Genomic DNA, 23,912 nt, shown 5'->3' on the forward strand with positions numbered 1-23,912 from the left:
TAGAATGGCCAATCCACCTTATCCTGCACATCTTTGGGCTGTGGGAGGAAACCGGAGCATCCGGAGGAAACCCACGCAGACACAGGGAGAATGTACAAACTCCACACAGTCACCCAAGGGTGGATTTGAACCCAAGTCCCTGGTGCTGTGAGGCAGCAGTGATAACCACTGAGCCACTGTACCTGTAGCTGGATGTTAAAAGGAGGCTCAGGTTGTTTTATTGGAAGGTGCAAGGTCTTCACATTTTGACCAGAACAGTCGTGCTGACAGCAGATAGACAGTTAGTATCAACTTCCAGCACAGTGTTAGGAATGTCAAGTTTTGCAATACTTGTAATTGCCGACTGTATAATGATTTCGAATTATGTTCACTTGATACTCAGATACCAGGTCCATGGAGAAGGACTTCCAAAGGGGAACACAGAAGAAGGGTGATAGAGGTAGCAACTACCTACAGTATACAGCACAGAATGCAGGAGAGAGTAGACACTCGAATTAAAGTGACCAAGTTTATAATGGTTCAGAACACAGCTACAAGATTCACTTAGCTTTGTGTAGAGGGAAGACTCTCCAATTCACCCCACATCTTGAAAGTCAGTTCTGGGATTAGGAGTGACCCAAATGGGAAGGGAAAAGAAAGGAACAAGCTCTTGGGTGCTAGGAATCTCTTTGAGCAGTTCCTGGAGAGTAAAGTGTCCGCTTCAGAGTACGGTATACCCAAGAGGTTTAATTTTCAGTTGCTTCTGAAGTTAATGGGAAGCTTTTCTACAGTTTGCAACATACGTTGCTTAAACACTACTCCAGTAAGCAATGTTGTTTTTTGTAAGCTTGCTCTAATAAAAGACTAAAACTTGAAATTTTGTCGTATGACCATTTCAGTCCCTCACTAGAAATTCAAATTTTGTTTAAGCTCCTGGTCTGTACAAAGAGCTGAAGATTAGCCAGGTATTGAGCTACTTCCACCTCTCCACAAGCCAAGTCTCCTGCTCAACTCTTCAACATCCTCAGACCATCCTGCTTCTGACTGCATCAGACCATTCCCATGGATAGGGCTTCCATGATCAGGATTTGGGGGTATGCGTGTTAGGGTGTGTGTGTGTGTGCGTGCACAGGCGAGGGCATGAGTGTGTGCGATGGTGTGTGCGCACTTGCAAACGAGCGTGCGGGGTTGCGCGCGTGTGATCAAGCATGTGTGCCAGGGTACGGCGCACACCTATGCTGTGCATTTGGAGGGGTGAGCGTTTGTGTAAATGTGCAGCGGAATGCATACATGCATTTATGCAAGGGCGCGTGTAGGTGTGTATATGCATACTAAGTGGGAAAAGGCAACGTTCTGTACTATGATTTCCTTACATTGATGAATGCTCAAATACTTTACACAAACAAACAAACAAACAAGCAGGTATCTGGATACATCCAAAGTTATAAAAATTTAAGACAGTGAATGTCCTGTAGAGATGTGTTACTTTTGCTAGCAGATTCCATGAAGCAGAGTTCAGGTCTGATTTAAAATAAAATACTGACATTCCTCAACATCCTACAGCTGAAAAACATTGCAATTCTTTATATGCATGGCTGGAACATTTGTGCATTCCCATGGCAACTACAACACACTGAATACTTCCGGGAATTAAACACATCTCTTCAAAAACATGAACCTACTGAACTGACCCATCCTCAATAGATACAACTGCCAGAAAACTGTATTTTAATGCATTTTGAAACCTGACAGAAGAATCCTATCTGTGATAATAAGCCAGTCAAAGCCTGGTCATGCAGCAGTTTGCTATGGAACACCTATTTGGTCCCCATGAACTTTGAATTCTTCTGGGTTCACTTCCAGCCCATTCACACACTCACAGAACTGCTGCTCACTTGAAGCATTGACTCACCTGTAGATAGGATCCTGCATAATCAACATCTTGCTCTCATCCCAGGTCCATTCTTTCTTCTGAAGATAAGAGAAAAAAAGCAAAATATTTTAGCAGTGATAACATTGTCAACTTAACCTGCAAGTGTCAGATATGCTGTAGCATTTAGTTCTTTGGAAAATGTACACATTTTGAGTGAAACTCATACATGAAAATGCCATGTTACTCTGAATCCCATAGGATTTGAATATAAGATTATAAATGACAATTAAAGCGGGGTAGTGGCAGAGCGGTAATGGCATTGGACTTGTAATCCCGAGGATCTGATTTCATGGGATCAAATCCCATCGTGGTATAAAGAGGGATTTATGTTCCATTAATAACTTTGGTAGTCAAAACTGGACTTGGTAAAGGTGACCACAAAATCATTGAATTTTGTAAAACACAATTGAACTCCTAATGCAATCTCATGTCTCCCCTGCCCAAAAAAAAATGTAAATAGTAGTCCAGGTATTATCTCTCCCAAGACTCTATGTAACTGCAATAAAATGCCCTTACTTTTATATTCCATTCCCCTGGCAATAAATGCTAACATGCCATTTGCCTTCCTAATCACTTGCTGTGCCTGCAAGCTATCTTTATTTTTTGTAGTTCATGTGCCAGGAAATCCAGATCAGTCTGTACCTGCACATTCTCCAATCTCTCTCCATTTAAAAATTGCAAACTGCTCCTCCATTCATCTTGCCAAAGTGGGCAAGTTTACATCGTCCCACATTATATGCTTACTGCTAAATTTTCCTCTATGTTCCTTTATAGACTCTTAACTCCTCTCCACAAGTTACTTTGTTCCTTATCTTGCCATCATCAGCAAATTTAGCAACTGTACATTTAATCCTACATCCAAATTATCCATTTAGACTGTTAATAGTTGAAGCCACACCACTGACCTCTCTGCCATGCCACTGATCACAGCTGGTCAACTTAAAAATTTTATTTTTATTTCTATTCTCTACTTCCTGTCAGCATACCCAATCCTTCATCCATGTTAGATGCAACTCCATCTGATGAAGAAGCAATGCTCCGAAAGCCTGAGATTTCAAATAAACATGTTGGGTTTTAACCCGGTGTCATGTGACTGTTGACTTTGTCCACTCTGGTCGAACACTGGCACCTCCACATCATTTATTCATGTGGACATGGTATACAGTGAGCTTTTATTTTGCTGTGTAACCTTTGATGTGGCACTTTGAATAGCCAAGCATGCTACATCTCCAGCTTCCCTTGATCCCCCCCGCCTTTTATCTGCTCGAAAGTCTCTAATAAATTAAGGAAACACAACTTCCCTTTCAAAAACAAACATACTCACTCTGCCTGACCCCATTATGATTTTCTAAGTCTCCTGCTACAACCTCCTTAATAATGGAATCTGGCAACTTTCCTGGGAGGAAATTTGAAGTTAATGAGCATATTGATTCCTGCTTTGTGTCTCCCCCTTTCCTGAATAATAGTGTTATTAATTTTTTCATCCGAAGTTTGTTTGTAGAACAAAGTTTTTGTAAAATTCCAACAAAAAATCCACAGATTTATTACTTTGATCCAAATAAACGGCCAAATTTACATACCATATAGAAAACCTCATTTTTCAATACCACTGTTACTTGGATGCGCCCTAATCCAAGATATTATTCTTTGTGAAAATACTGATGTACAAGAGAGATTTCGAGATCATGCACTATGAGCTTACGAGCTTTAGAAAATCTAATCTCTCAAGGCTTTGAGAATAACCAGTAATGTAAACATATAAATTGAAGACCTGAGACCGACGAAGAAAACAAGAAGGACTCAAATAAGTAGCTATAAATTGTCTATTAATTGTCTTTATATCATTACCCACAAATCTGCCAATGTAAATAATTCATTTCATCGATACTTTTTCCACATTCCAATAATGAACGCACTTCATGATGTCACTTCATTTAGTATATTGAACCTTGGGATATCCCAGAGATATGCAAGGCACTACATTAATTTCTGTCAGCACAATTAGTCAACTGGTATTTTTGTGCTGGTAAACTGGATATTGGGTCCAAACCTCAAGCAGTTCTCAACATTATTTGTTGTGCTTGGCACCAATATCATCAGTGCAGACTGAAACTGGTAGAACTGCCAAGGCAGTTATATGTAAGAACACATATGGAAATCCAAAATCCTCCTTCATTAACCAGGATTATATGAGTGTACTGTCCACTTGATCAACAATTCAAGGTCTTTGGTGTCGTTATTAGGGAGCTGATCGCTGAATATTCTCCAGCATGTGCTGCCTTTGACAAAAATATTTTTTGATGGTGGTTAGGGGAGGTGAAGAGATGGTGGTGAAATGTTTACTGCCTAAAAAAAGAAGAGGTGAAATACCTTAGATTGCTGATCACATGGACAAAATGTTCCTACAATCCTGGTTAAATGTATGGCAGGGTAGAGTAAGTGTCTATAACCAGTGTGGTGGGAAACTGGATGAGTGTCATGATTGACACTCCATCTGACGGTTAAGGGTCGGGTTTCCCATAATATTAGGCCTTGGGCAAAATTACAGGAAAGAGAGACAACAAGAGAAAGACAGAGAGCATGACACAAAGAAACTGGGCCGAGGATGTGCCCCATCGTGAGAGCAATCAATTGGCTAGCTGGAGAAAAAAAATTAAACAAACAAACAAGACGGTAGGGTGGAGTCCACTGCTTATGAACTGGGGGTGGGGGAGGGGGAGGGGTGAGAAGAGCACTCCTGCTCTCCCTAGTTCCACATTTAGTACATTGTTGGTTGTGACTTCCATCTACCTTACCTGGATGTTGAGAAGCAACCTTATCCATAGGGACATAACGTACAAATCTGTAGACAAGGATGGAAGTAATGTATCTGATGTCTCCTTCATTTTGTTGCCCAGATGTATGTGGGGCTTGTGGTGAAACTTCAAGATATAATGTTACTATTATTTGGAATCATTCCAAGATGAACAGAACCATGCATTTCTTGATGTTGATTTGTATTGCTGCATTGTCTGCGTTAGGTACAGGAGACATGGCTGTAGTTTCATTTTGGATTTGTTATGTCAGAGTTTACAGCCTTGAAAGATCTTGAGGTGGACAGTTCAGTGGACAGAGTAGTGGAGATTTTAGAAACCTGCATTGACTAGTGACAAGTGTCCAGTATCACAGAAAGACAAAACCATTCAAAAGCTCAGGCAATTAAAGCAGAAAGGCGCTGTTGCTTCAACAGTCTATAAAAAGTCAGGTTGGGAAGAAAAGGTCCTGATAAGCTTAGATGAAAACTCCTGAAGCATAAACCTGATGGGAGCTGAGCGTCGGGAAAACCCGTGTGTCTTTGGCCGCTTAAAGGTGTTTAGCCATCAGTAAGGTGATGGTTCCAGAAACCTATTACCATGCCATCTGAACAATTCATTTTCAAGTGAAGACAGGGGACTCTTCACTAGGTATGAGGGTCCAAAGTTGCTGTGGAAGGTTAAAGGGTTGAATCTTTATAGCTCCTTTTTGTTCCCTTTGGTCTGTAATAAACATTGATGTCCTTTTGTTGAAAGCTCATTGAAAGCCTCTCTTGAAGACGTTTAGTAATTGACAAGATAAACAAATATCAAAAATAAAACTAATGGTCGGACAAAGCCAGGTTTTGCTCTGGAACTGGACAGGTCCAGTGTTAACATCAGCTTGGATTATAGGAGGGCATATGAAACTTTGTGTATACCCTCAGTACACAAACATCCACTGTCACTGTGTGCTAAAGATCTATCTCTTCCCAATGTTGTGATGGATGGACCTGTTCAAGTTGCTGTAAAATGATGCAGGCATTTGGATCATACACCTGCCCCTCCATGCAGAAAAAAAATAACACTTTGACCACATGTCCATCTGCTGGTCAGGACATAAACCTGAAGCTCTGTGGGAAAAGGAGAGGGTAGATTCTTTTGGATTGCTTCCTGAGCAGCCTGTCAACGTCATTTGACTGAATGCCTCATTGTCAGAGATTACAAACAGACACTAAGGTGCAGCTTGACTAGTGATGGGAAGAGCTCTTTCCAACAGATCCTTCCTGCATGCCCAGGGTTTCACCACTTTCCACAGGCACTGACCTCAAACTGGCTGATGGTGGGACCTCCTGTTAGTGTGTACCTATGCAAAGGGATGCAGTTGGTTTTGTCCAGGTTCGTCCCCAAACAGGACTCCGGGCTCCTCAGCAAGAGAGATAAGCAATAACTGCTGCTGAAAGACCATCAACTCAATGGAAGATATTTTTTGTTCTACCTGAAACTAGCTAGTCTTCCAGTACAAAGAGTTGTACATTAACGAATGTTGCGGAGAGACACATTCCAAGCTCCAGAATGCACTAAAGCTGAGGGCAGCCACTGCAAAAGCTCAAAGAGCCACAGTCTAATGTCCACACATATCCACCTGCTGTAATATTCTGAGGAAACAGAGTAAAACCCCTCTCGTGATATCTTTGCCATGGAATGTATGTTGTAATTACCATTCATAAGTGCAATTGCTTTCAGGCATCTAGAGTCATAGAGTCAGAGATGTACAACATAGAAACAGACCCTTTGGTCCAACCTGTCCATGCCGTCCAGATACCCCAACCCAATCTAGTCCCACCTGCCAGCACCCGGCCCATACCCCTCCAAACGCTTCCTATTCATATACCCATCCAAATGCCTCTTAAATGTTGCAATTATACCAGCCTCCATCACTTCCTCTGGTAACATCCAAATTGAACTCTTATGGCATTAGATTAGATTAGATTACTTACAGTATGGAAACAGGCTCTTCAGCCCAACAAGTCCACACCGAACCGCCGAAGCGTAACCCACCCAGACCCATTCCCCTGCATTTACCCCTTCACTAACACTACGGGCAATTTGGCATGGCCAATTCACCTAACCTGTACATTTTTGGACTGTGGGAGGAAACCAGAGCACCTGGAGGAAACCCACGCAGACATGGGGAGAATGTGCAAACTCCACACAGAGAATCGCCTGAGGCGGGAATTGAACCCGGGTCTCTGGTGCTGTGAGGCAGTAGTGCTAACCACCGTGCCGCCCAAAAGTTCTGCAATTTTTGTGAATGCAATACAGTTTTTGAGGAAAGAAAGATTATGGCTGACAAAGTTGGTTCCTGTAAGGACAGCTGCAAGATTGCAAATAAGTTAGTAAACTAACTCCAAGATTGACTTGAGGAATTCAAATTAGGAGACAGGTCTTTTACATATGCATGTTACTTGTGATCACTGTTTTTAAAGCATTTAGCAGTAGATTCAGTTGGTGAACTTACTTCTTTAAATCTGTATGTTCACTGCCTGCTGAATTAGTGACTTGGGATTCCATTTCAATTGCAAAATTCAAGGCTACTTGGTTTCCAGTTCACAGTAGTTGTAGTTTTTAAACTTGTTAAAATCTCTGATAAGTGGCTTGTTAGCCTCACCATTTAACAACTTTACAGCAATCCATTGAAGCAAATAAGCAAAACACCGTGACAAGTAAAGAGTGCCCAACTGCTTTTCTTCTTACCACTACTCTGTACCTCTTCTACCAAACTAGCAGCAACTCAAAGATTGATCCCTCACTTGGGTACCTCATTAATTCTCAGCTACAATTCCTCAGCCTATTATTAATAGCACAGAGTACTTCTGACAATCCATCAAAAAAATTCAATGTGTATTCTCTCTCCAAAAATCACCTTATTGCAATCATCACAAAGCCTGTCTGCTTTTCTGGTTTCATACTTATACTACAAGCAACATCACTGAAACTGATGATCTGATCAATGCATTTGTGGGATCTTGCAGTGTGCAAAATAGGAACTACATTTCTTACACAATAATGACCACACTGCAAAAAATATGCTTGGTTGGGCGCAAAGTTCATAGAGTCATAGAGATGTACAGCATGGAAACAGACCCTTCAGTCTAACCCGTCCATGCCGACCAGATATCCCAACCCAATCTAGTCCCACCTGTCAGCACCCGACCCATATCCCTCCAAACCCTTCCTATTCATATACTCATCCAAATGCCTCTTAAATGTTGCAATTGTACCAGCCTCCATCACTTCCTCTGGCAGCTCATTCAATACACGTACCACCCTCTGCGTGAAAAAGTTGCCCCTGAGGTCCCTTTTATATCTTTGCCCTCTCACCCTAAACCTGTGCCCTCTAGTTCTGGACTCCCCAACCCCAGGGAAAAGACTTTGTCTATTTATCCTATCCATGTCCCTCAATTTTGTAAATCTCTATAAGGTCACCCCTCAGCGTCCGACACTCCAGGGAAAACAGCCCCAGCTTGTTCAGCCTCTCCCTGTAGCTCAGATCCTCCAACCCTGGCAACATCCTTGTAAATCTTTTCTGAACCCTTTCAAGTTTCACAACATCTTTCCGATAGGAAGGAGACCAGAATTGCACGCAATATTCTAACAGTGGCCTAACCAATGTCCTGTACAGCCGCAACATGACCTCCTAACTCCTGTACTCAATACTCTGACCAATAAAGGAAAGCATACCAAATGCCGCCTTCACCATCCTATCTACCTGCAACTCCACTTTTAAGGAGCTATGAACCTGCACTCCAAGGTCTCTTTGTTCAGCAACACTCCCTAGGACCTTACCATTAAGTGTATAAGTCGTGCTAAGATTTGCTTCCCCAAAATGCTGCCCCTCACATTTATCTGAATTAAACTCCATCTGCCACTTCTCAGCCCATTGGCCCATCTGGTCCAGATGCTGTTCTTTGGGTTTTCCTGTGTTCTTGAAAGGTGCTGCATAAATGCAGATTTCTTTGTCTTTTATAATGAAGTACACATATTGAAACTTGCTTCAAACAAATATTCAAATTAAAGCATCTGTAAAATAGCATAAAAATTAATATTGCAAGGCAACTTACAAGGAGAGTCATCCAGAATGAAGTCGGGGTCACTCTCCTGTCCTCATCCTTAGCTTCTAGACTCTTGGTCATCTGAAGTGTACAATAATCAACAAAGCAATTAATAATCCAAAATAGGAAAGCACTCAGAAATCAGAACAAAAATTCTCCTTCCTATTGTAGACTGTTAATGCACTACAAAGAAAAAGAGCTCAGCAAAAATGCACATAATGCTGAAACACAGCAATGGCTAGCCAACAAATACATTAATTCATGCATTACTTTGAATAGATTCTCAGTGCTTGGAGAGGAATCCATTTCACAGGAAATGATATTTCCAAAAAAATAAAGTTAGGAACAGCTCGCCTCTTGTATTAATGAAAACTCACTCATGTTAAAAATGAGAAAAAAAAATTTCCATTCTTGCAGCAAAGCGAATTACAACCTGAACTTGTGTTTTTGTTTTTCCAAATAGGAATTCAATCAATTTTTCCTCCACCTTCAGAAAACACGAAGATGCAAACAGTTGCAAAAGGTCTCAATAGGTCTAAAACATGGCAGTAGCCAGGGGGCAGAAAGACTAACCCAAACCTCAGCTTCACTCATTACCTTAGCAAATGAGCAGCAAACAGCATCAATCCCATCCAATAAGAGCAGAGTCTGATAAGCCACTGAAATTCCTTCTCACTAGATCCATATGACTAAATTCAAACTCTTGCCCAAACAAGTCTGCACTCTGTTCAGCATTATGCTGCTGAAGCGGTCCGATTCCTTATGAGCAACATAAAAGTTGTAATTCTAAAGTGGTTTGTCGTCAAGTCTTCGGAAAGCAAAGAGGATCTCAAGATCTTTGATTGATAAGTACATTCCTTTAAAACACACCGTGCCACTTTACACCAGTGGACACAATTGAGCAGTGAACTTGTCACTCAAGATTTTGAAAGTTACTTGCAAATTTGGTACACTTTTTGATTTGCTTCTGAAGGAAGTGCAGTATCCAATAAAAAGTCCAAACTACAGAATGTAACAAAATATGGTGGTATTTCCGTGAAGATAATTTAGGACTAAATGCATTGTACTTCTTCCCCCAGGGTCCTCCCAAATATTCACGCTGTTCTTTTACATACCCAGCTATACAACTGTTGTTGGCATAAAAATAACACTTCCAATTTATTAGTACAAAGTCAGTGTGAGATTACATGTGTCAAAATCGGTGTACTCTGATATAGTTGCACTGAGGTGCTTCTCTACAGGAGGACTGCATCAAGTCCAACAAACTTCAAGTTAGAGCAATAAAAGGAAATTGCACTGAATTCGCAGGTGGATGGGACAAGCCCCTTGAAAGTCTCTTCTTGATTCTTTCACCAACAATCACAGCCACTCCATTCAGAACTGGCTTAAAAAGACATCAGGGCCACATGCATCATGGGACCCCAACTGACACTGATTAACTCCACTCCCACCAGGATCCAGAGTGAATCTCATCGGCAGTCAAAATCCTGTGATGTTAAAAGTGGGAATACAGCAACAACTGGAGCTCGCATTTTTGTGGTCACTCTCGGACCCCTTTCCCTCCAAGTTCCAGTTCAGCTGTTAGCATGGCACTGGAACCCACCTGAAGAAACTGTGCCATAACACGTCAATCTCATAGTGTGGCCTAGTTTGAAGTGCTACCATAAACCTCTACCTACTTGATACAAGTGATAAAACAGAATGAAGGAAAAGATTCACGTGAGTCCACCTCTATACATTTCCCAGCAACCTAATTACAGGAATCCTTCAAAGGCCTTTGTAGGGCAGAGAAAGTAAAGTGTTGAATACTCTACCAGGACAGAGAAAGTAAAGTGTTGAACACTCCTTTGCTAAAAGGAGTCTTGCTCAAATATAAATTGAATTAGGGCTACTCTGATGTCCAACCCCAAGAGTTTTGTAGCAATGATAGCACTGTTCTCCCAGGTGGTGTGCTTTGAGGAGACTGGGTTTTTTCATAGTGGAGTTGATTTTTAAAGATACACATTGTATACTTTGAGGCACGTACTCAGACTACTTCCCATATTCCAGATTCTTCAACTCATGTATGCACTTGTACTGGGCAAGCATGACAATAATGGACATCTGCTGATGCATCATCCCTCTGACAGAGATAATGGAATTCCCTTTGACGCTCATTAAAGTTCTTCTTGTCAGGAAATATTGACTGTGTAACCAACACAGGGAGGCAGGTAGCCCAGGAATGATCAGGCAGAGTTTCGCAAATGTGGATTGAAAGCTTCCAGCTGACCATCGGCATCAAATCAATACCAAGAAAAAAAAAGGAGAAGTTTGCAAAGGATAGCAGCTTCCTTCTTTCTCATGTTTTCACAGCTCATACAAGAACGGTGGTGCAGGTTAACTTAGGCACTGCTTTTAAATAGAAGTGCCAATATGTACAAAGGGTTCCTGTAAAGGGTCCCCACTGCTGCATCCAATGGCTACTTTAGGCTAACATTTGTTAGTAATAAAAATTTAAAATAAAGAGAAACATCAGGGATCACAAGCCTGTACTGATTACAAACATTTCCCTGTCTTCAAGTTCCCATCACGGCTTTAAAGACCAAAAGCAATGGGCCACAGGTCATTCTGACCACTAACTAGTGCATTTCTTACCTTTGCAGGCTTGAAGTAAATTACAATTAACCATTCAGAAAGAACATGCACATTTCAGTTAATAAGAGCTGTATGTTATAGATTTGCTTCCAGTACAATCACACACCATTCACATAAAAAGGACACTATAATTTTATAGAAGCCACCTTTGGGTCTGGTTTTCTTGCTGGAACAGCCTGCATTTTAATGTTTCACTATGACATGATCTTGTTGATTCCCATTGGGTGTTGCAAATGTACCTTCTGTAATGCAACTTTTCAAAGTACTGCTCTCAAACAAACAATGTATGTTTCAGCAAAACCAGATATAAAACTAACAGGGAGGATTCTCCTGATCTTTGCTCCAGGACAATCAATCAGGTTTCTGTTTGGTGGTGGTGGTGGTTGGAGCGGAGGGGTGGCAGGGAGAACAGCTTTGCTGGTTGGGTACAAGGGACTAGTGTTGATAATTTTTATTAATTACAATGTAGCACGATTTATTGATGATGAAGACAGGGAGGGAAAGTAAGTTATGAGAAGGATGGAAAGAGTTTGCAACGGGATTGTGATAGATGAAGTGAGTAGGTGACCATATGGTAGATGAAGTATAAATTATGAAAATGAGAAGTTCGGCACTTTCATCAAAAGAATAGAAAATCCGATTATTTAAATGGAGATAGACTATACAGTCTTACAGTGGAGAGGGATCTCAATGTCCTCATACACGAATGATTAATATGCAGATTCAGAAAATAATTAGAAAAGTGAATGGAATATTGGTCTTTATTGCAATAAGAGTGAAGTAGAAACGTCCTGCTACAACTGAACAGGGCTTTTCGGCAGGTAGGTCTTTGGAAGCTTGGAAAAAGTTCCTGGAGGTTGTCTCCTGAGATGACCACTTTGTTTAATGGTGAAAGGTCAAGCAGATTAGGCTTTTACTGTGAGTTCAGAAGAGTGAGAAGCAGTCTTACTGAAACATAGAATTCTAAGTGAACTTGACACAGTAGATTCTGAAAAGTTATTTCTCCTCATGGGAAAACGAAAAATTAGAAAGACACAGTTTTAGCATAAGGGATCTCCATTTAAAAGTGGATCTGAGTAGTGATTTTGTCTCGCAGTGGGTAATTAAACTCTGGAATTCTCTATCCCCGACGGCTTTGATGTTTGATTTGCAAGGGAGCTAAGGGCTATGAGACTAGGCAGTTTAGTAAGGCCACAATCAGAATAGCCATGGTTTTACTGAATGGTGGAACAGGCCAAAAAGGGGCTGAATGGCCTACTCCTGCTTTTACATTTGATGCTGTAAGGTTTTTCCAGGAAAGACCTAGTTCCTGTCTCACGTAAAAAAGGCCAACAGACTCTTTACATTGGCCCTGGATTTCATGCGCCCACATTATGAGTGTTGGCGGAGGAGCAGGAAAGGAAAAGAGGAAAGCTGGGAGCTGGATCTTTAACTACAAATAGACCCAGCATCAAGTTATGGAGAGAGAGTGGTCTTCCATCTCTATTTAATGCAACACCATCAATGGAAGGCAGAACACCTCAAGATGAAGTTGATGGTAGACCCCTTCAATCAGGATGTCTGACGGATCAGACAACAGGATAACAAAGATCGAAAACTGGGAAGGTGGGATAGTTTAACAACTGGCTCACTTAGGCCTCAGACATCCAGGCTGAGGAGAGGCTAAACTGCATTCTGTTTGAAAACCAACTGCACATCCTGGTCCAAAACCAGCCCCCCTGGGCAGCTGGCAGGACTTATGCTACGGCAAAAATTTAATTTGGCTTGATTGAAAAACCTGAAGCCACCACCAGCCCCAAGTGCCCATTGTAATGGTTAACCATTGCTTCTAAATCACAGCCACCACTAACAATCTCACCCCTTTGCAGACCTACTAGATAGGTAGTGGCAAGCGTAAACAGATGTCACATTCAATCAGCACCACATCGGAGGATGGAGGCTTTATGAGTTCTGTCAGCAGCCAAAGCAGATTCCGAGAAATACACAGAGGGGGTCAGACATCTGAGCAGCCATGGCTATTGTAAATGAATAAACTCCTTAGCAGGCTGCATCTAACTGCACCCACTGAACCAAGGAAAGCAGAAAGTATGAATCTTCAGTAATGGATGGTGACTGCATGCTCCAGGGCACCGACCTCGCTGTAAATCAACACTTCAAAAGATCGCTCAAGGTCAACTTACCTTCTTCTTCTTCCTGAGAAGAACTTTGACACCATCCACTGACACCATTATATTCACTTTCTTTTTCTTGATGTTCTTGGCTTTGAATTCATACTGAAATAAAAACAAACGGAGCAACTCTGTTATGCAAGTAGCAGCAAGTTATGTTATTTTTAACCATCAGGAAATATATGGAGACAACTGCTTTCATCATTTCCCCTGAAAGTTTAAACAATCTTGTGATTCCCTTCCCAATATTCCACTTTCAAACGATAAATAGCAGTGGCAGAGCATGTGCCAATATCTAGCGCTGCAGTTTTGGTAAGTCACAAGTTTTTATCCAGGGCTTTTCAAAGTGACAGTGCCACTGGATGAAGGCATTTGTCCATGGATGGCTGGATGGGTGGATTTATACTGTCTCAATTCCCAGCACTCTCAGCAGCCCTTTCACAAACAATGCTGCCACATCTCAAAGGGGCACTCCATTGTGAGTGTACCCACACAAGACAGCTCACTACCACCTATGGGCTCAGAGACAGGCAACAAACACTGGCCCAACCAGCACTGTCCATGTGAAGAAAGATTATATTTAAAATGTACAACTCGATATAAATGTTTAAGACAAAAAATTGCAGTTGGACGCAGAGGAAGAGTTTACTCTTTCCTTATGAAAGGCAAATGGCTGTGACTTTATAATTGCCACATATGACAGTGCAGTGAATCATGTTACAAGATAGCAATACAGGCACGGAATGGCTTTCCACTATCGTGCTAGCTTTGTCAGAGATCTGTACAGCTCCCGCAGCACTACAGAAAGAAAATATTAACAAAGGAAACAAATCCGTAATGCCCTGCTCCATACAGTAAATATTTAGCTACTATCCTAATTTTTGCTACAGCCAGAAGGAGGCTAAGGTTCGGCTCACTATCATTGAATTATCAAGGAGTTGATCAAACTCCTGTTTCTTTTTCTCTATACATTAACCCTTGCCTTACACGAATACAACAGAATCCAACACAATTGGGGGTGGCCAGCGAGTGCAAGTAGACAGTAGGTGATCAGCCAACATGGAGAAGGCAGAACATCCATGGTTTCCATGGCATTAGCAACAACCAACATTTATTTCTAATCTAAAAGTTAAAGTGCTCCAGATTGGAGCCAGGGAAAATGAACATCAAAGAGATTAGGAACTGTGTCCTATTTGATTGAAGGAATGGACTATTAGGAGATATTTAAAGAGTAGGGGGGAAAGGGAATTTAGACAAACAATAGCAGAGAATGGGACACAAACTAGGAGGTACTGAGCATCAAACATATGGTGAAATAACAGCAGAAATGATGCCAGTCAGAAGCAGCAGAAATATCCTGGAGGATGGATGAGGAGGTCAGGAGGATGGTACAACATTATATAGCGGAGTGATAAGATGATGGTGGGCAAGGAAGACAGAAATATAAAACCAGGAAAAAGCGAGTTTGCATATTGTAGATGAAAGCACAGCCATTTAATTATGTCACTTGTCTATCAAGAGATTTCTGAAGGGGTCAGTTTTTCGTTTTGCAGGAAGTATTGCACTGGCAATTTACTCTACTATTTGTTCCAAAGGTTTTACAACTTTCTGCTGTCATCATTACATCTAATTTCTTTTACTTGTTCATGGGACACAAACATCGCTGGCTGGGCCAGCGTTTATTGCACCTCCTTGATTGCCCCAGGAGGAGGTGGTAATGAGCTGCCTTTTTGAATTGCTGCAGTCCATTTGGCGGAGGGATACCATAGTACTATCAGGGAGGGAGTTCCAGGATTTGGACCCCATGACAGATGATATAGTTCCAAGACAGAATGGTGTAAAACTAGGAAGGGAATGCGCAGGAAGTGTTCCCAGGCTTCTGCTACCCTGTTTTTTCTCAGTCAGAGGAATCACAGGTTTGAAAGGTGCTGTCAAAAGAGCCTTGGTGAGTTGCTGCGGTGCGTTTTGTAGATGGTAGACAGTGCTGCAACCATGCATCAGTGGTGAAGGGAGTGGATATTTAAGATGGTGGATGGGGTGCTAATCAGGTGGGCTGCATTGTTTTAAATGGTGTTGGTACTGCACCCAGACAGCCACATCTTCCATCAACTTCTGATACGTGCTAATCCAGTTCAGTTTCTGGTTACTGGTAATGTCTAGGATGTAAATAGTGAGTGTTTCAGTGAGGTACAAGGATTAGAACCTCTTTTATTGGAGACAGAAATTGCCTGACATTTCTGTGGTGTAAATGCTACTTGCCATTCATCATCCCCAACATAAATGTTATCCAGGTCTTAGTTACGTTTGAGCACCAGCCTCTGCAATATTGGAGCATTGTGAAAGGCCTAGAATACTGTGCAGCTGTCAGTGATATTCTGTTGCTATATAAATCTGTCCTGCACCAATATTAGTTTCTTTTGGACAAAGAAAGAATCACCATTGTTGCTGGCAGACATGTTCAATGACCGTAATCTTATACCAAACTCTGTGATACAATGGTTCACTTCACGAAAACCAATACAGTCAAACTAGCTTCAACTTAAACTTTGGAGCCTCAGTTGAATATTTAACCAATGAGTTATGACAAACAACATAATCTGCTGCTCCCTCCACCAGCAGGTGCCACTGGAGAAAGAGTATTACACAGCTCACAGTTCATTTATACAAGGGTTCAAAGGCACCCTTTTCATTAAAGAACGTAACAGTGGTGGTGCCATCTTTCATTAAAGATCTTAAACTGTGGTTTTGTTTGTCCTCTCTGGAGGATGTAATCGATCCACCCATGCTACTCTGAAGGACAGTGGGAATGTTCTCCCCAGCGTCTTGACCAATATTCATCCCTCAAGTAACATCACTCAAAAGCAGATTACCTTACCATTATCACACAGATGTTTATTGAAGCTTGGTGTTCGCAAAATGACTCTTTACGACAGCAAGTAGACTGTTAAAGTATTCAATTTTCCATGAAGTATTTTGCAACGTTCTGACATTTTGGAAGGTGCAACACATAAGGAACGTTTGAGGGCTCTGAATCTATTATCCATGGAGTTTAGAGAAATGAAGCGGGGGGGGGGGAAATCTCATTGAAAACTTACACAATACAGAACAGCTTGGACAGAGTGGACATTAGGAAAATGTTTCCATTGGCAGGAGAGATGACAACCTAAGGGCACAGCCTTACAGTAAAGGGAAGATCCTTTGGAATGGAGAAAAGGACAAATTTCTTTTGCTGGAGATTGGCGAATCTATGAAATTTACTGCCACAGAAGTCTATGGAGGCCAGGTCATTGAGTGTATTTAAGACAGAGAAAGTTAAATTCTTAAATGCCAAGGGAATCAAAGATTACAGGGGGAAAGCAGGAAAATGGGGTTGAAAACCTATCAGCCATGATTGAATGGCAGAACAGATTCAATGGGCCAAATGGCCTAATTTCTGCTCCTTCGGTCTGATCAAGGCAAGCCTTTCTTCATTTTAGCATGTATATTATGTGAAGCAAACCCTATTTTCCTTTTTCCTAGTAATTTCCGTAGGGATGTAACGAAAAGGTCTACTTGCTCATGCATTGATAGCGTGCTGAGTTTCCCCAGCAACTTTAGCAGCAAGGTCTGATTTCTGGCAGTCACTGGGAAGGAGTTAGTGTTAACCTGACCACTGATGGTCCAGTGGAGAGTTGGGGCATAGATAAACGATGAAGCAGTCTAATATGTATGGGAATAAGACTACCTGATCTTGAATAGGAAACAATATATATCTAACTCAGTGAGGAACAGGAACCACCAGGCGTTGATCTGACTACAGGAAATAGTGCAGGTAATATGGACCCTGGCAAGTATCCACTTGAAAGAGATCCAAATCTCTCAACCGGAATCCCCTAATGAGTAGAACCTCATGGGGCGGCACAGTGACTCAATGGTTAGCACTGCTGCCTCACAGTGCCAGGGTTCCGGGTTTGATTCCAGCCTCGGGTGACTATCTGTGTGGAGTTTGGACATTCTCGCTGTGCCTGTGTGGGTTTCCTCTGGGTTTCCTCCCAGAAGCCAAAGATGTGCAGGTTAGGTGAATTGGCCATGCTAAATTGCCCATAGTGTTCGGGGATGTTTCAGTAAGGTACACTTATTAGGTGTAAATATAGGATAATAGGGTAGGGGAATAGATCTGGGTGGGCTACTCTTTGGAGGGTCGGTGTGGACTTGTTGGGCTGCAGGGCCTGTTTCCACATTGTTGGGATCCTACAATTCTATGAACCTGAAGATGGTTGGTGGTCATGGAAATTGAAATAGTCATTCAAAGCACCTTAAAACAGATCAAAACTCTTCCCATTCCAACTTTTCTGTAGGTTAGTGTATCCACAAGGTTATAGAAGGAATGTATTCTTCTTAAAAAAAAAATATTCAGCAAGATTATCCAAGATGGAGGATGGGAAAAATTTCTGGCTCCTTTTTGAGGTATTTTAGGTGCTGGCAGTGATTTCCTCGAATTCCAAGGGCAGCAATTGCTGTTTTATATGCTGTTGCATTGTTTTGGAACTTTAGGAAAAAAAAAGTCAAAACAACAGCAGTTTTAAAAGGGAGAACAACAGACAAAGGAAGCACATGGTGAGGTCATTGCAGGAGAGAGAGAGAGAACCTGCACAATTACTGCCTTTGCTGTTGAATTCATGTATCGTTGGACATCGGAGTGCATCTGGGAAAATTAACAGACAGTTAAATTCACAACTAATCTTGGAGGAACTGTTGGGCGAACTTCACAGCACAGAATCAGATAGGTTAATTGTTGTTAAATGTGTGGCTTACAGAAAATCTGCAGTAGTGAGTAGAGTGGGTTCTTTCTTGGTTATATGTTTTTGGAGATATGTCTCTTGATTAAAATATAAGCCATAACTATTAATTTAACCTGGTGCAGTGTTGTAAAGGAATAAGACGGTGTTAATTTCTGGGTCTGTAGATTGTGAAGGAACAAAAATAGCCTTTAGTGCACTGATATGTAAAGAGAGTTTAAGGGTTACTGTGGATTATATCTGCCATAAATGCTGTTGGTTGCAAATCTTATCAGATCGAATGGATCGGTTGGAGAAACAGTTAGAAGCGATGAGAAATTTGCAACAGCTACAGTATGTAATGGATGGCAGTTGTAGGAAGGGGGTAGGTCTCAGATACAGTCACAGAGATGGGTTAACTCCAGGAAGGGTAAGAGGGGCAGGCAGCTAGTGTAGGAGTCTTTTGTGGGTATACCCACTTCAAACAGGAATGCTGTTTTGGAAAATGTAGGGGGTGATGGATTCTCAGGGGAACATAGCATGAACAACTAAGTTTCTGGTATTGAGACTGGCTCTAATGCAACGAGGGGTACGTTGGGTGCAGAATGTTCTCGGAGGAGAGGGGGGAACCAGCAAGAAGTCATTGTCCACATTGGATCCAAAAACATAGGAAGGAAAAAAGTTGAGATTCTGAAGGAGATTACAGAGAGTTAGGCAGGAATTTAAAAAGGAAGTCCTCAAGGGTAGTAATATCTGGATTACTCCCAGTGCTACGAGCTAGTTAGGGCAGGAATAGGAGGACAGAGCAGATGAATGCATGGCTGAGGAGCTGGTGTATGGGAGAAGGATTCACATTTTTGGATCATTGGAATCTCTTTTGGGGTAGAGGTGACTGGTACAAGAAGGACGGTTCGCACCTAAATTGGAAGGGGACTAATATACTGGCAGGGAAATTTGCTAGAGCTGCTCAGGAGGATTTAAACTAGTAAGGTGGGGTTGGTGGGGCCCAGGGAAATAGTGAGGAAAGAGGTCAATCTGAGACTGATACAGTTGAGAACAGAAGCGAGTCAAACAGTCAGACCAGGCAGGGACATGGTAGGACTAATAATTAAACTGCATTTATTTCAATGCAAGGGGCCTAACTGGGGAGGCAGATGAATTCAGGGCATGGCTAGGAACATGGGACTGGGATAACATAGCAATTACGGACACCTGGCTCAGGGATGGGCAGGACTGGCAGCTTAATGTTTCAGGATACAAATGCTACAGAGGGATAGAAAGGGAGGCAAGAAAGGAGGGGGAATAGCGTTTTTGATAAGGGATAGCATTACAGCTGTACTGAGGGAGGATATTCCTGGAAATACATCCAGGGAAGTTATTTGGGTGGAACTGAGAAATCAAAAAGGGATGATCACCTTATTGGGATTGTATTACAGACGCCCTAATAGTCAGAAGGAAATTGAGAAACAAATTTGTAAGGAGATCTCAGTACTTGTAAGAATAATAGGGTGGTTATGGTAGGGGAATTTAATTTTTCTAACATAGACTGGGACTGCCATAGTGTTAAGGGTTTAGATGGAGAGGAATTTGTTAAGTGTGTACAAGACAATTTTCTGATTCAGTATGTGGATGTACCTACTAGAGAAGGTGCAAAACTTGACCTACTCTTGGGAAATAAGGCAGGGCAGGTGATTGAGGTGTCAGTGGGGGAGCACTTTGGGGCCAGCGACCATAATTCTATTCGTTTTAAAATAGTGATGGAAAAGGATAGACCAGATCTAAAAGTTGAAGTTCTAAATTGGAGAAAAGCCAATTTTGACGGTATTAGGCAAGAACTTCCGAAAGCTGATTGGGGGCAGATGTTCGCAGGTAAAGGGATGGCTGGAAAGTGGGAAGCCTTCAGAAATGAGATAACGAGAATCCAGAGAAAGGTATAGGGAATGCTGGATGACTAAAGAAATTGAGGGTTTGGTTAAGAAAAAGAAGGAAGCATATGTCAGTTACAGACAGGATAGATTGAGTGAATCCTAAGAAGAGTATAAAGGAAGTAGGAGTATACTTACAAGGGAAATGAGGAGGGCAAAAAGGGGACATGAGATAGCTTTGGCAAACAGAATTAAGGAGAATCTAAAGGGTTCTTACAAATACATTAAGGACAAAAGGGTAACTAGGGAGAGACTAGGGTCCCTCAAAGATCAGCAAGGCAGCCTTTGTGTGGAGCCGCAGAAAATGAAGGAGATACTAAACGAGTATTTTGCATCAGTATTTACTGTGGAAAAGGATATGGAATATATAGAATGTTGGAAAATAGATGTGACATCTTGCAAAATGTCCAGATTACAGAGGAGGATTTGCTGGATGTCTTGAAACTGGTAAAGGTGGATAAATCCCCAAGACCTGATCAGGTGTACCCGAGAACTCTGTGGAAAGCTAGTGAAGTGATTGCTGGGCCTCTTGCTGAGATATTTGGATCATCGATAGTCACAGGTGAGGTGCAGGAAGACTAGAGGTTAGCAAACGTGGTACCACTGTTTAAGAAGAGTGGTAAGAACAATCCAGGGAACTATAGACCAGTGAGCCTGACCTCGGTGGTGGGGAAGTTGTTGGAGGGAATCCTGAGGGACAGGATGTACATGTATTTGGAAAGGCAAGGACTGATTAGGGATATTCAATATGGCATTGTGTGTGGGAAATCATGTCTCACAAACTTGATTGAGTTTGTTGAAGAAGTAACAAAGAGGATGGATGAGGGCAGAGTGGTAGATGTAATCTATCTGGACTTCAGTAAGGCGTTCGACAAGGTTCCCCATGGGAGACTGATTAGCAAGGTTAGATCTCATGGAATACAGGGAGAACTAGCCATTTGGATACAGAACTGGTTCAAAGGTAGAAAACAGAGGGTGGTGATGGAGGGTTGTTTTTCAGACTGGAGGCCTATGACGAGTGGAATGCCACAAGGATCTGTGCTGGGCACTCTACTTTTTGTCATTTACATAAATGATTTGGATGTGAGCATAAAAGGTACTGTTAGTAAGTTTGCAGATGACATCAAAATAGTGAACAGTGAAGAGGGTTACCTCAGATTACAACAGGATCTTGACCAGATGGGCCAATGGGCTGAGAGGTGGCAGATAGAGTTTAATTCAGATAAATGCGAGGTGCTGTATTTTGGGAAAGCAAATCTTAGCAGGACTTATACACTTAATGGTAAGGTCCGAGGGAGTGTTGCTGAACAAAGAGACCTTGGAGTGCAGGTTCATAGCTGCTTGAAGGTGGAGTCACAGGTAGAGAGGATAGTGAAGAAGGCATTTGGTATGCTTTCCTTTATTGGTCAGAGTGAAGAAGGGCTTATGCCTGAAACGTCGATTCTCCTGTTCCCTGGATGCTGCCTGACCTGCTGCGCTGTTCCAGCAACACATTTTCAGGAGAGTATTGAACACAGGAGTTGGGAGGTCATGTTGCGGCTGTACAGGACATTGGTTAGGCCACTGTTGGAATATTGCGTGAAATTCTGGTCTCCTTCCTATTGGAAAGATGTTGTGAAACTTGAAAGGATTCAGAAAATACTTACAAGGATTTTGCCAGGGTTGGAGGAGTTGAGCTATATGTAGAGGCTGAACAGGCTGGGACTGTTTTCCCTGGAGCGTCAGAGGCTGAGGGGTGACCTTATGGAGGTTTACAAAATTATGAAGGGCATGGATAGGGTGAATAGACAAAGTCTTTTCCCTGGGGTCAGGAAGTCCAGCACTAGAGGGCATAGGTTTAGGGTGAGAGGGGAAAGATATTAAAAAAAAAGACCTAAGGGGCAACTTTTCCACGCTGAATGTGGTGCATATATGGAATGAGCTGCCAGGAAGTGGTGGAGGCTGGTACAATTGCAACATTTAAAGGGCATTTGGATGGGTATATGAATAGGAAGGGTTTGGAGGGATATGGGCCGGGTGCAAGCAGGTGGGACTACATTGGATTGGGATATCTGGTCGGTATGGACGGGTTGGACCAAAGGGTCTGTTTCCATTCCTACATCTCTATGACTCTATTAACTCAGAAATAAGCTGTAGCAACAAGGAGTCTCTGAGCTGCACCTGAGATAAATACAGATAATTGAAGCCATCAGAACTTCATCTGCATCACACTGACAGAGGCTGTTAATAAACTAGGTCCCTTGAGGAGTGAAAAAACACAGGGGCTGGGCAGTGTAGCATCACTTTCCACTGGATACCAATAACATTCATTTGTCGTGTAGAAAAATCATTCTCTGGCTCATTTCACTGTAGAGACTTTGACCCGATGCACAACCAACTTGCATGATTCTCACGGACTCTGTATTTTGGTGGACAGAATAGTCAGCTGTATACACGTGGCTGCTTGCTTTGTCAGTATGGTTTTGAAAAACTGCAGGCAGCATCACTTGGTTTCAACTGAAATGCAGAAGGAAATTCTGAGAACTGGCCAAGATGTGGTGCGAACACCTTTTGAGTTCACAGTTAGGACTTTGGACAACAACAAAAACAAAAAAAGATGCTTACAAAAGCTGCTGTTCCAAGATGATTGAAGAATAGTCTTCATTAACAATTTATATTGCTCTGGAGATGGCTGATAAGAGATCTTTTTTTCCCCCACTGGTATGCTTACTTATCGCAAATAGTGACAGCAGAATTGGACATTCCTGTATGTTTAGATTTTATATTTAGATTGTGCTTTAGGTAGAGTTTTTTTGCTTTATAAGGTTATTTTCAAGTGATTTTTAGCTTTAGCATCTAAATCACCAAATTTGTAGTTATTAGCAAAAAAGGCTGAAGTGTACTGGATAACAAATTTCAATATGCTTATCCCACAATGCAGTTGAATATAAACAGGGGGCCATTTTTGGACTTCTTCTGCAACATGAGTCAATACTGAAAAAGAGTCGAGAGTTTGGTGCTGGAAAAGCACAGCAGGTAAGGCAGCATCCGAGGAGCAGGAGAGTCGACGATTCAGGCATATGCCCTTCATCAGACCTGATGGAGAACTTCTGCCCAAAACGTCAATTCATTCCAAATGAAGGGCTCATGCCCAAAACCTCAATTCTCCTGCTCCTCGGATGCTGCCTGACCTGCTGTGCTTTTCCAGCAACAGACTCTTGACTCTGATCTCCAGCATTTGCAGTCCTCACTTTCTCCCACTATTGAAAAAGGTACAACCTTAGACTACAAAGGAAAATGGTGCCAATAGGAACAGCTTAAATTCTTTCTAACAAGGAAAGATCATACTCAAACTTCTGTAACTGCAATCTCTTAAAAAGCAAACATTGAAAAAGACCACGTTTAAATCACATTTAATGCCAAACATAGATCACTTGTTTTTGGAAGGGAAACTACTCATGGAGTGAATTTTCACCGTTCTTCATGAAAGCACTGCCCTTTTCAACGCTGGTGTGATGTATGGCAAGAATTCACAACTCTGTGAATTGATGTAAACTGCTACTAATCTATGGCAGGGAAACTAAATTACTCATAACTTAAGAGCACATTCATGTTTCTGGCTACAAAACTCAAGATTATGTGTCTTCCTTA

General features: G+C 41.9%; 1 protein-coding gene across 3 annotated transcripts in view; it reads right to left on the reverse strand.

Annotated features, from left to right (window-relative positions):
* Nucleotides 1-23,912, reverse strand: part of nos1apa (nitric oxide synthase 1 (neuronal) adaptor protein a) — a 386,732-nt gene that overhangs the window by 183,775 nt on the left and 179,045 nt on the right. For 2 of the 3 annotated variants that reach the window (XM_043699831.2, XM_087990864.1), the window contains exons 3-5: nucleotides 13,613-13,705; nucleotides 8,808-8,879; nucleotides 1,892-1,950 (exon numbers count right to left, since the gene is read on the reverse strand). In XM_043699831.2, coding sequence (XP_043555766.2) covers nucleotides 1,892-1,950; nucleotides 8,808-8,879; nucleotides 13,613-13,705 — 224 coding nt within the window. The remainder of the gene's footprint in view (nucleotides 1-1,891; nucleotides 1,951-8,807; nucleotides 8,880-13,612; nucleotides 13,706-23,912) is intronic. The other variant, XM_043699832.2, reaches the window with a different exon arrangement.

Source organism: Chiloscyllium plagiosum, unplaced genomic scaffold, assembly GCF_037043375.1.
Source record: "Chiloscyllium plagiosum isolate Xiang-an unplaced genomic scaffold, Cpla_swu_hap1 HiC_scaffold_9, whole genome shotgun sequence".
NCBI classification, from domain to species: Eukaryota; Metazoa; Chordata; class Chondrichthyes; order Orectolobiformes; family Hemiscylliidae; genus Chiloscyllium; species Chiloscyllium plagiosum.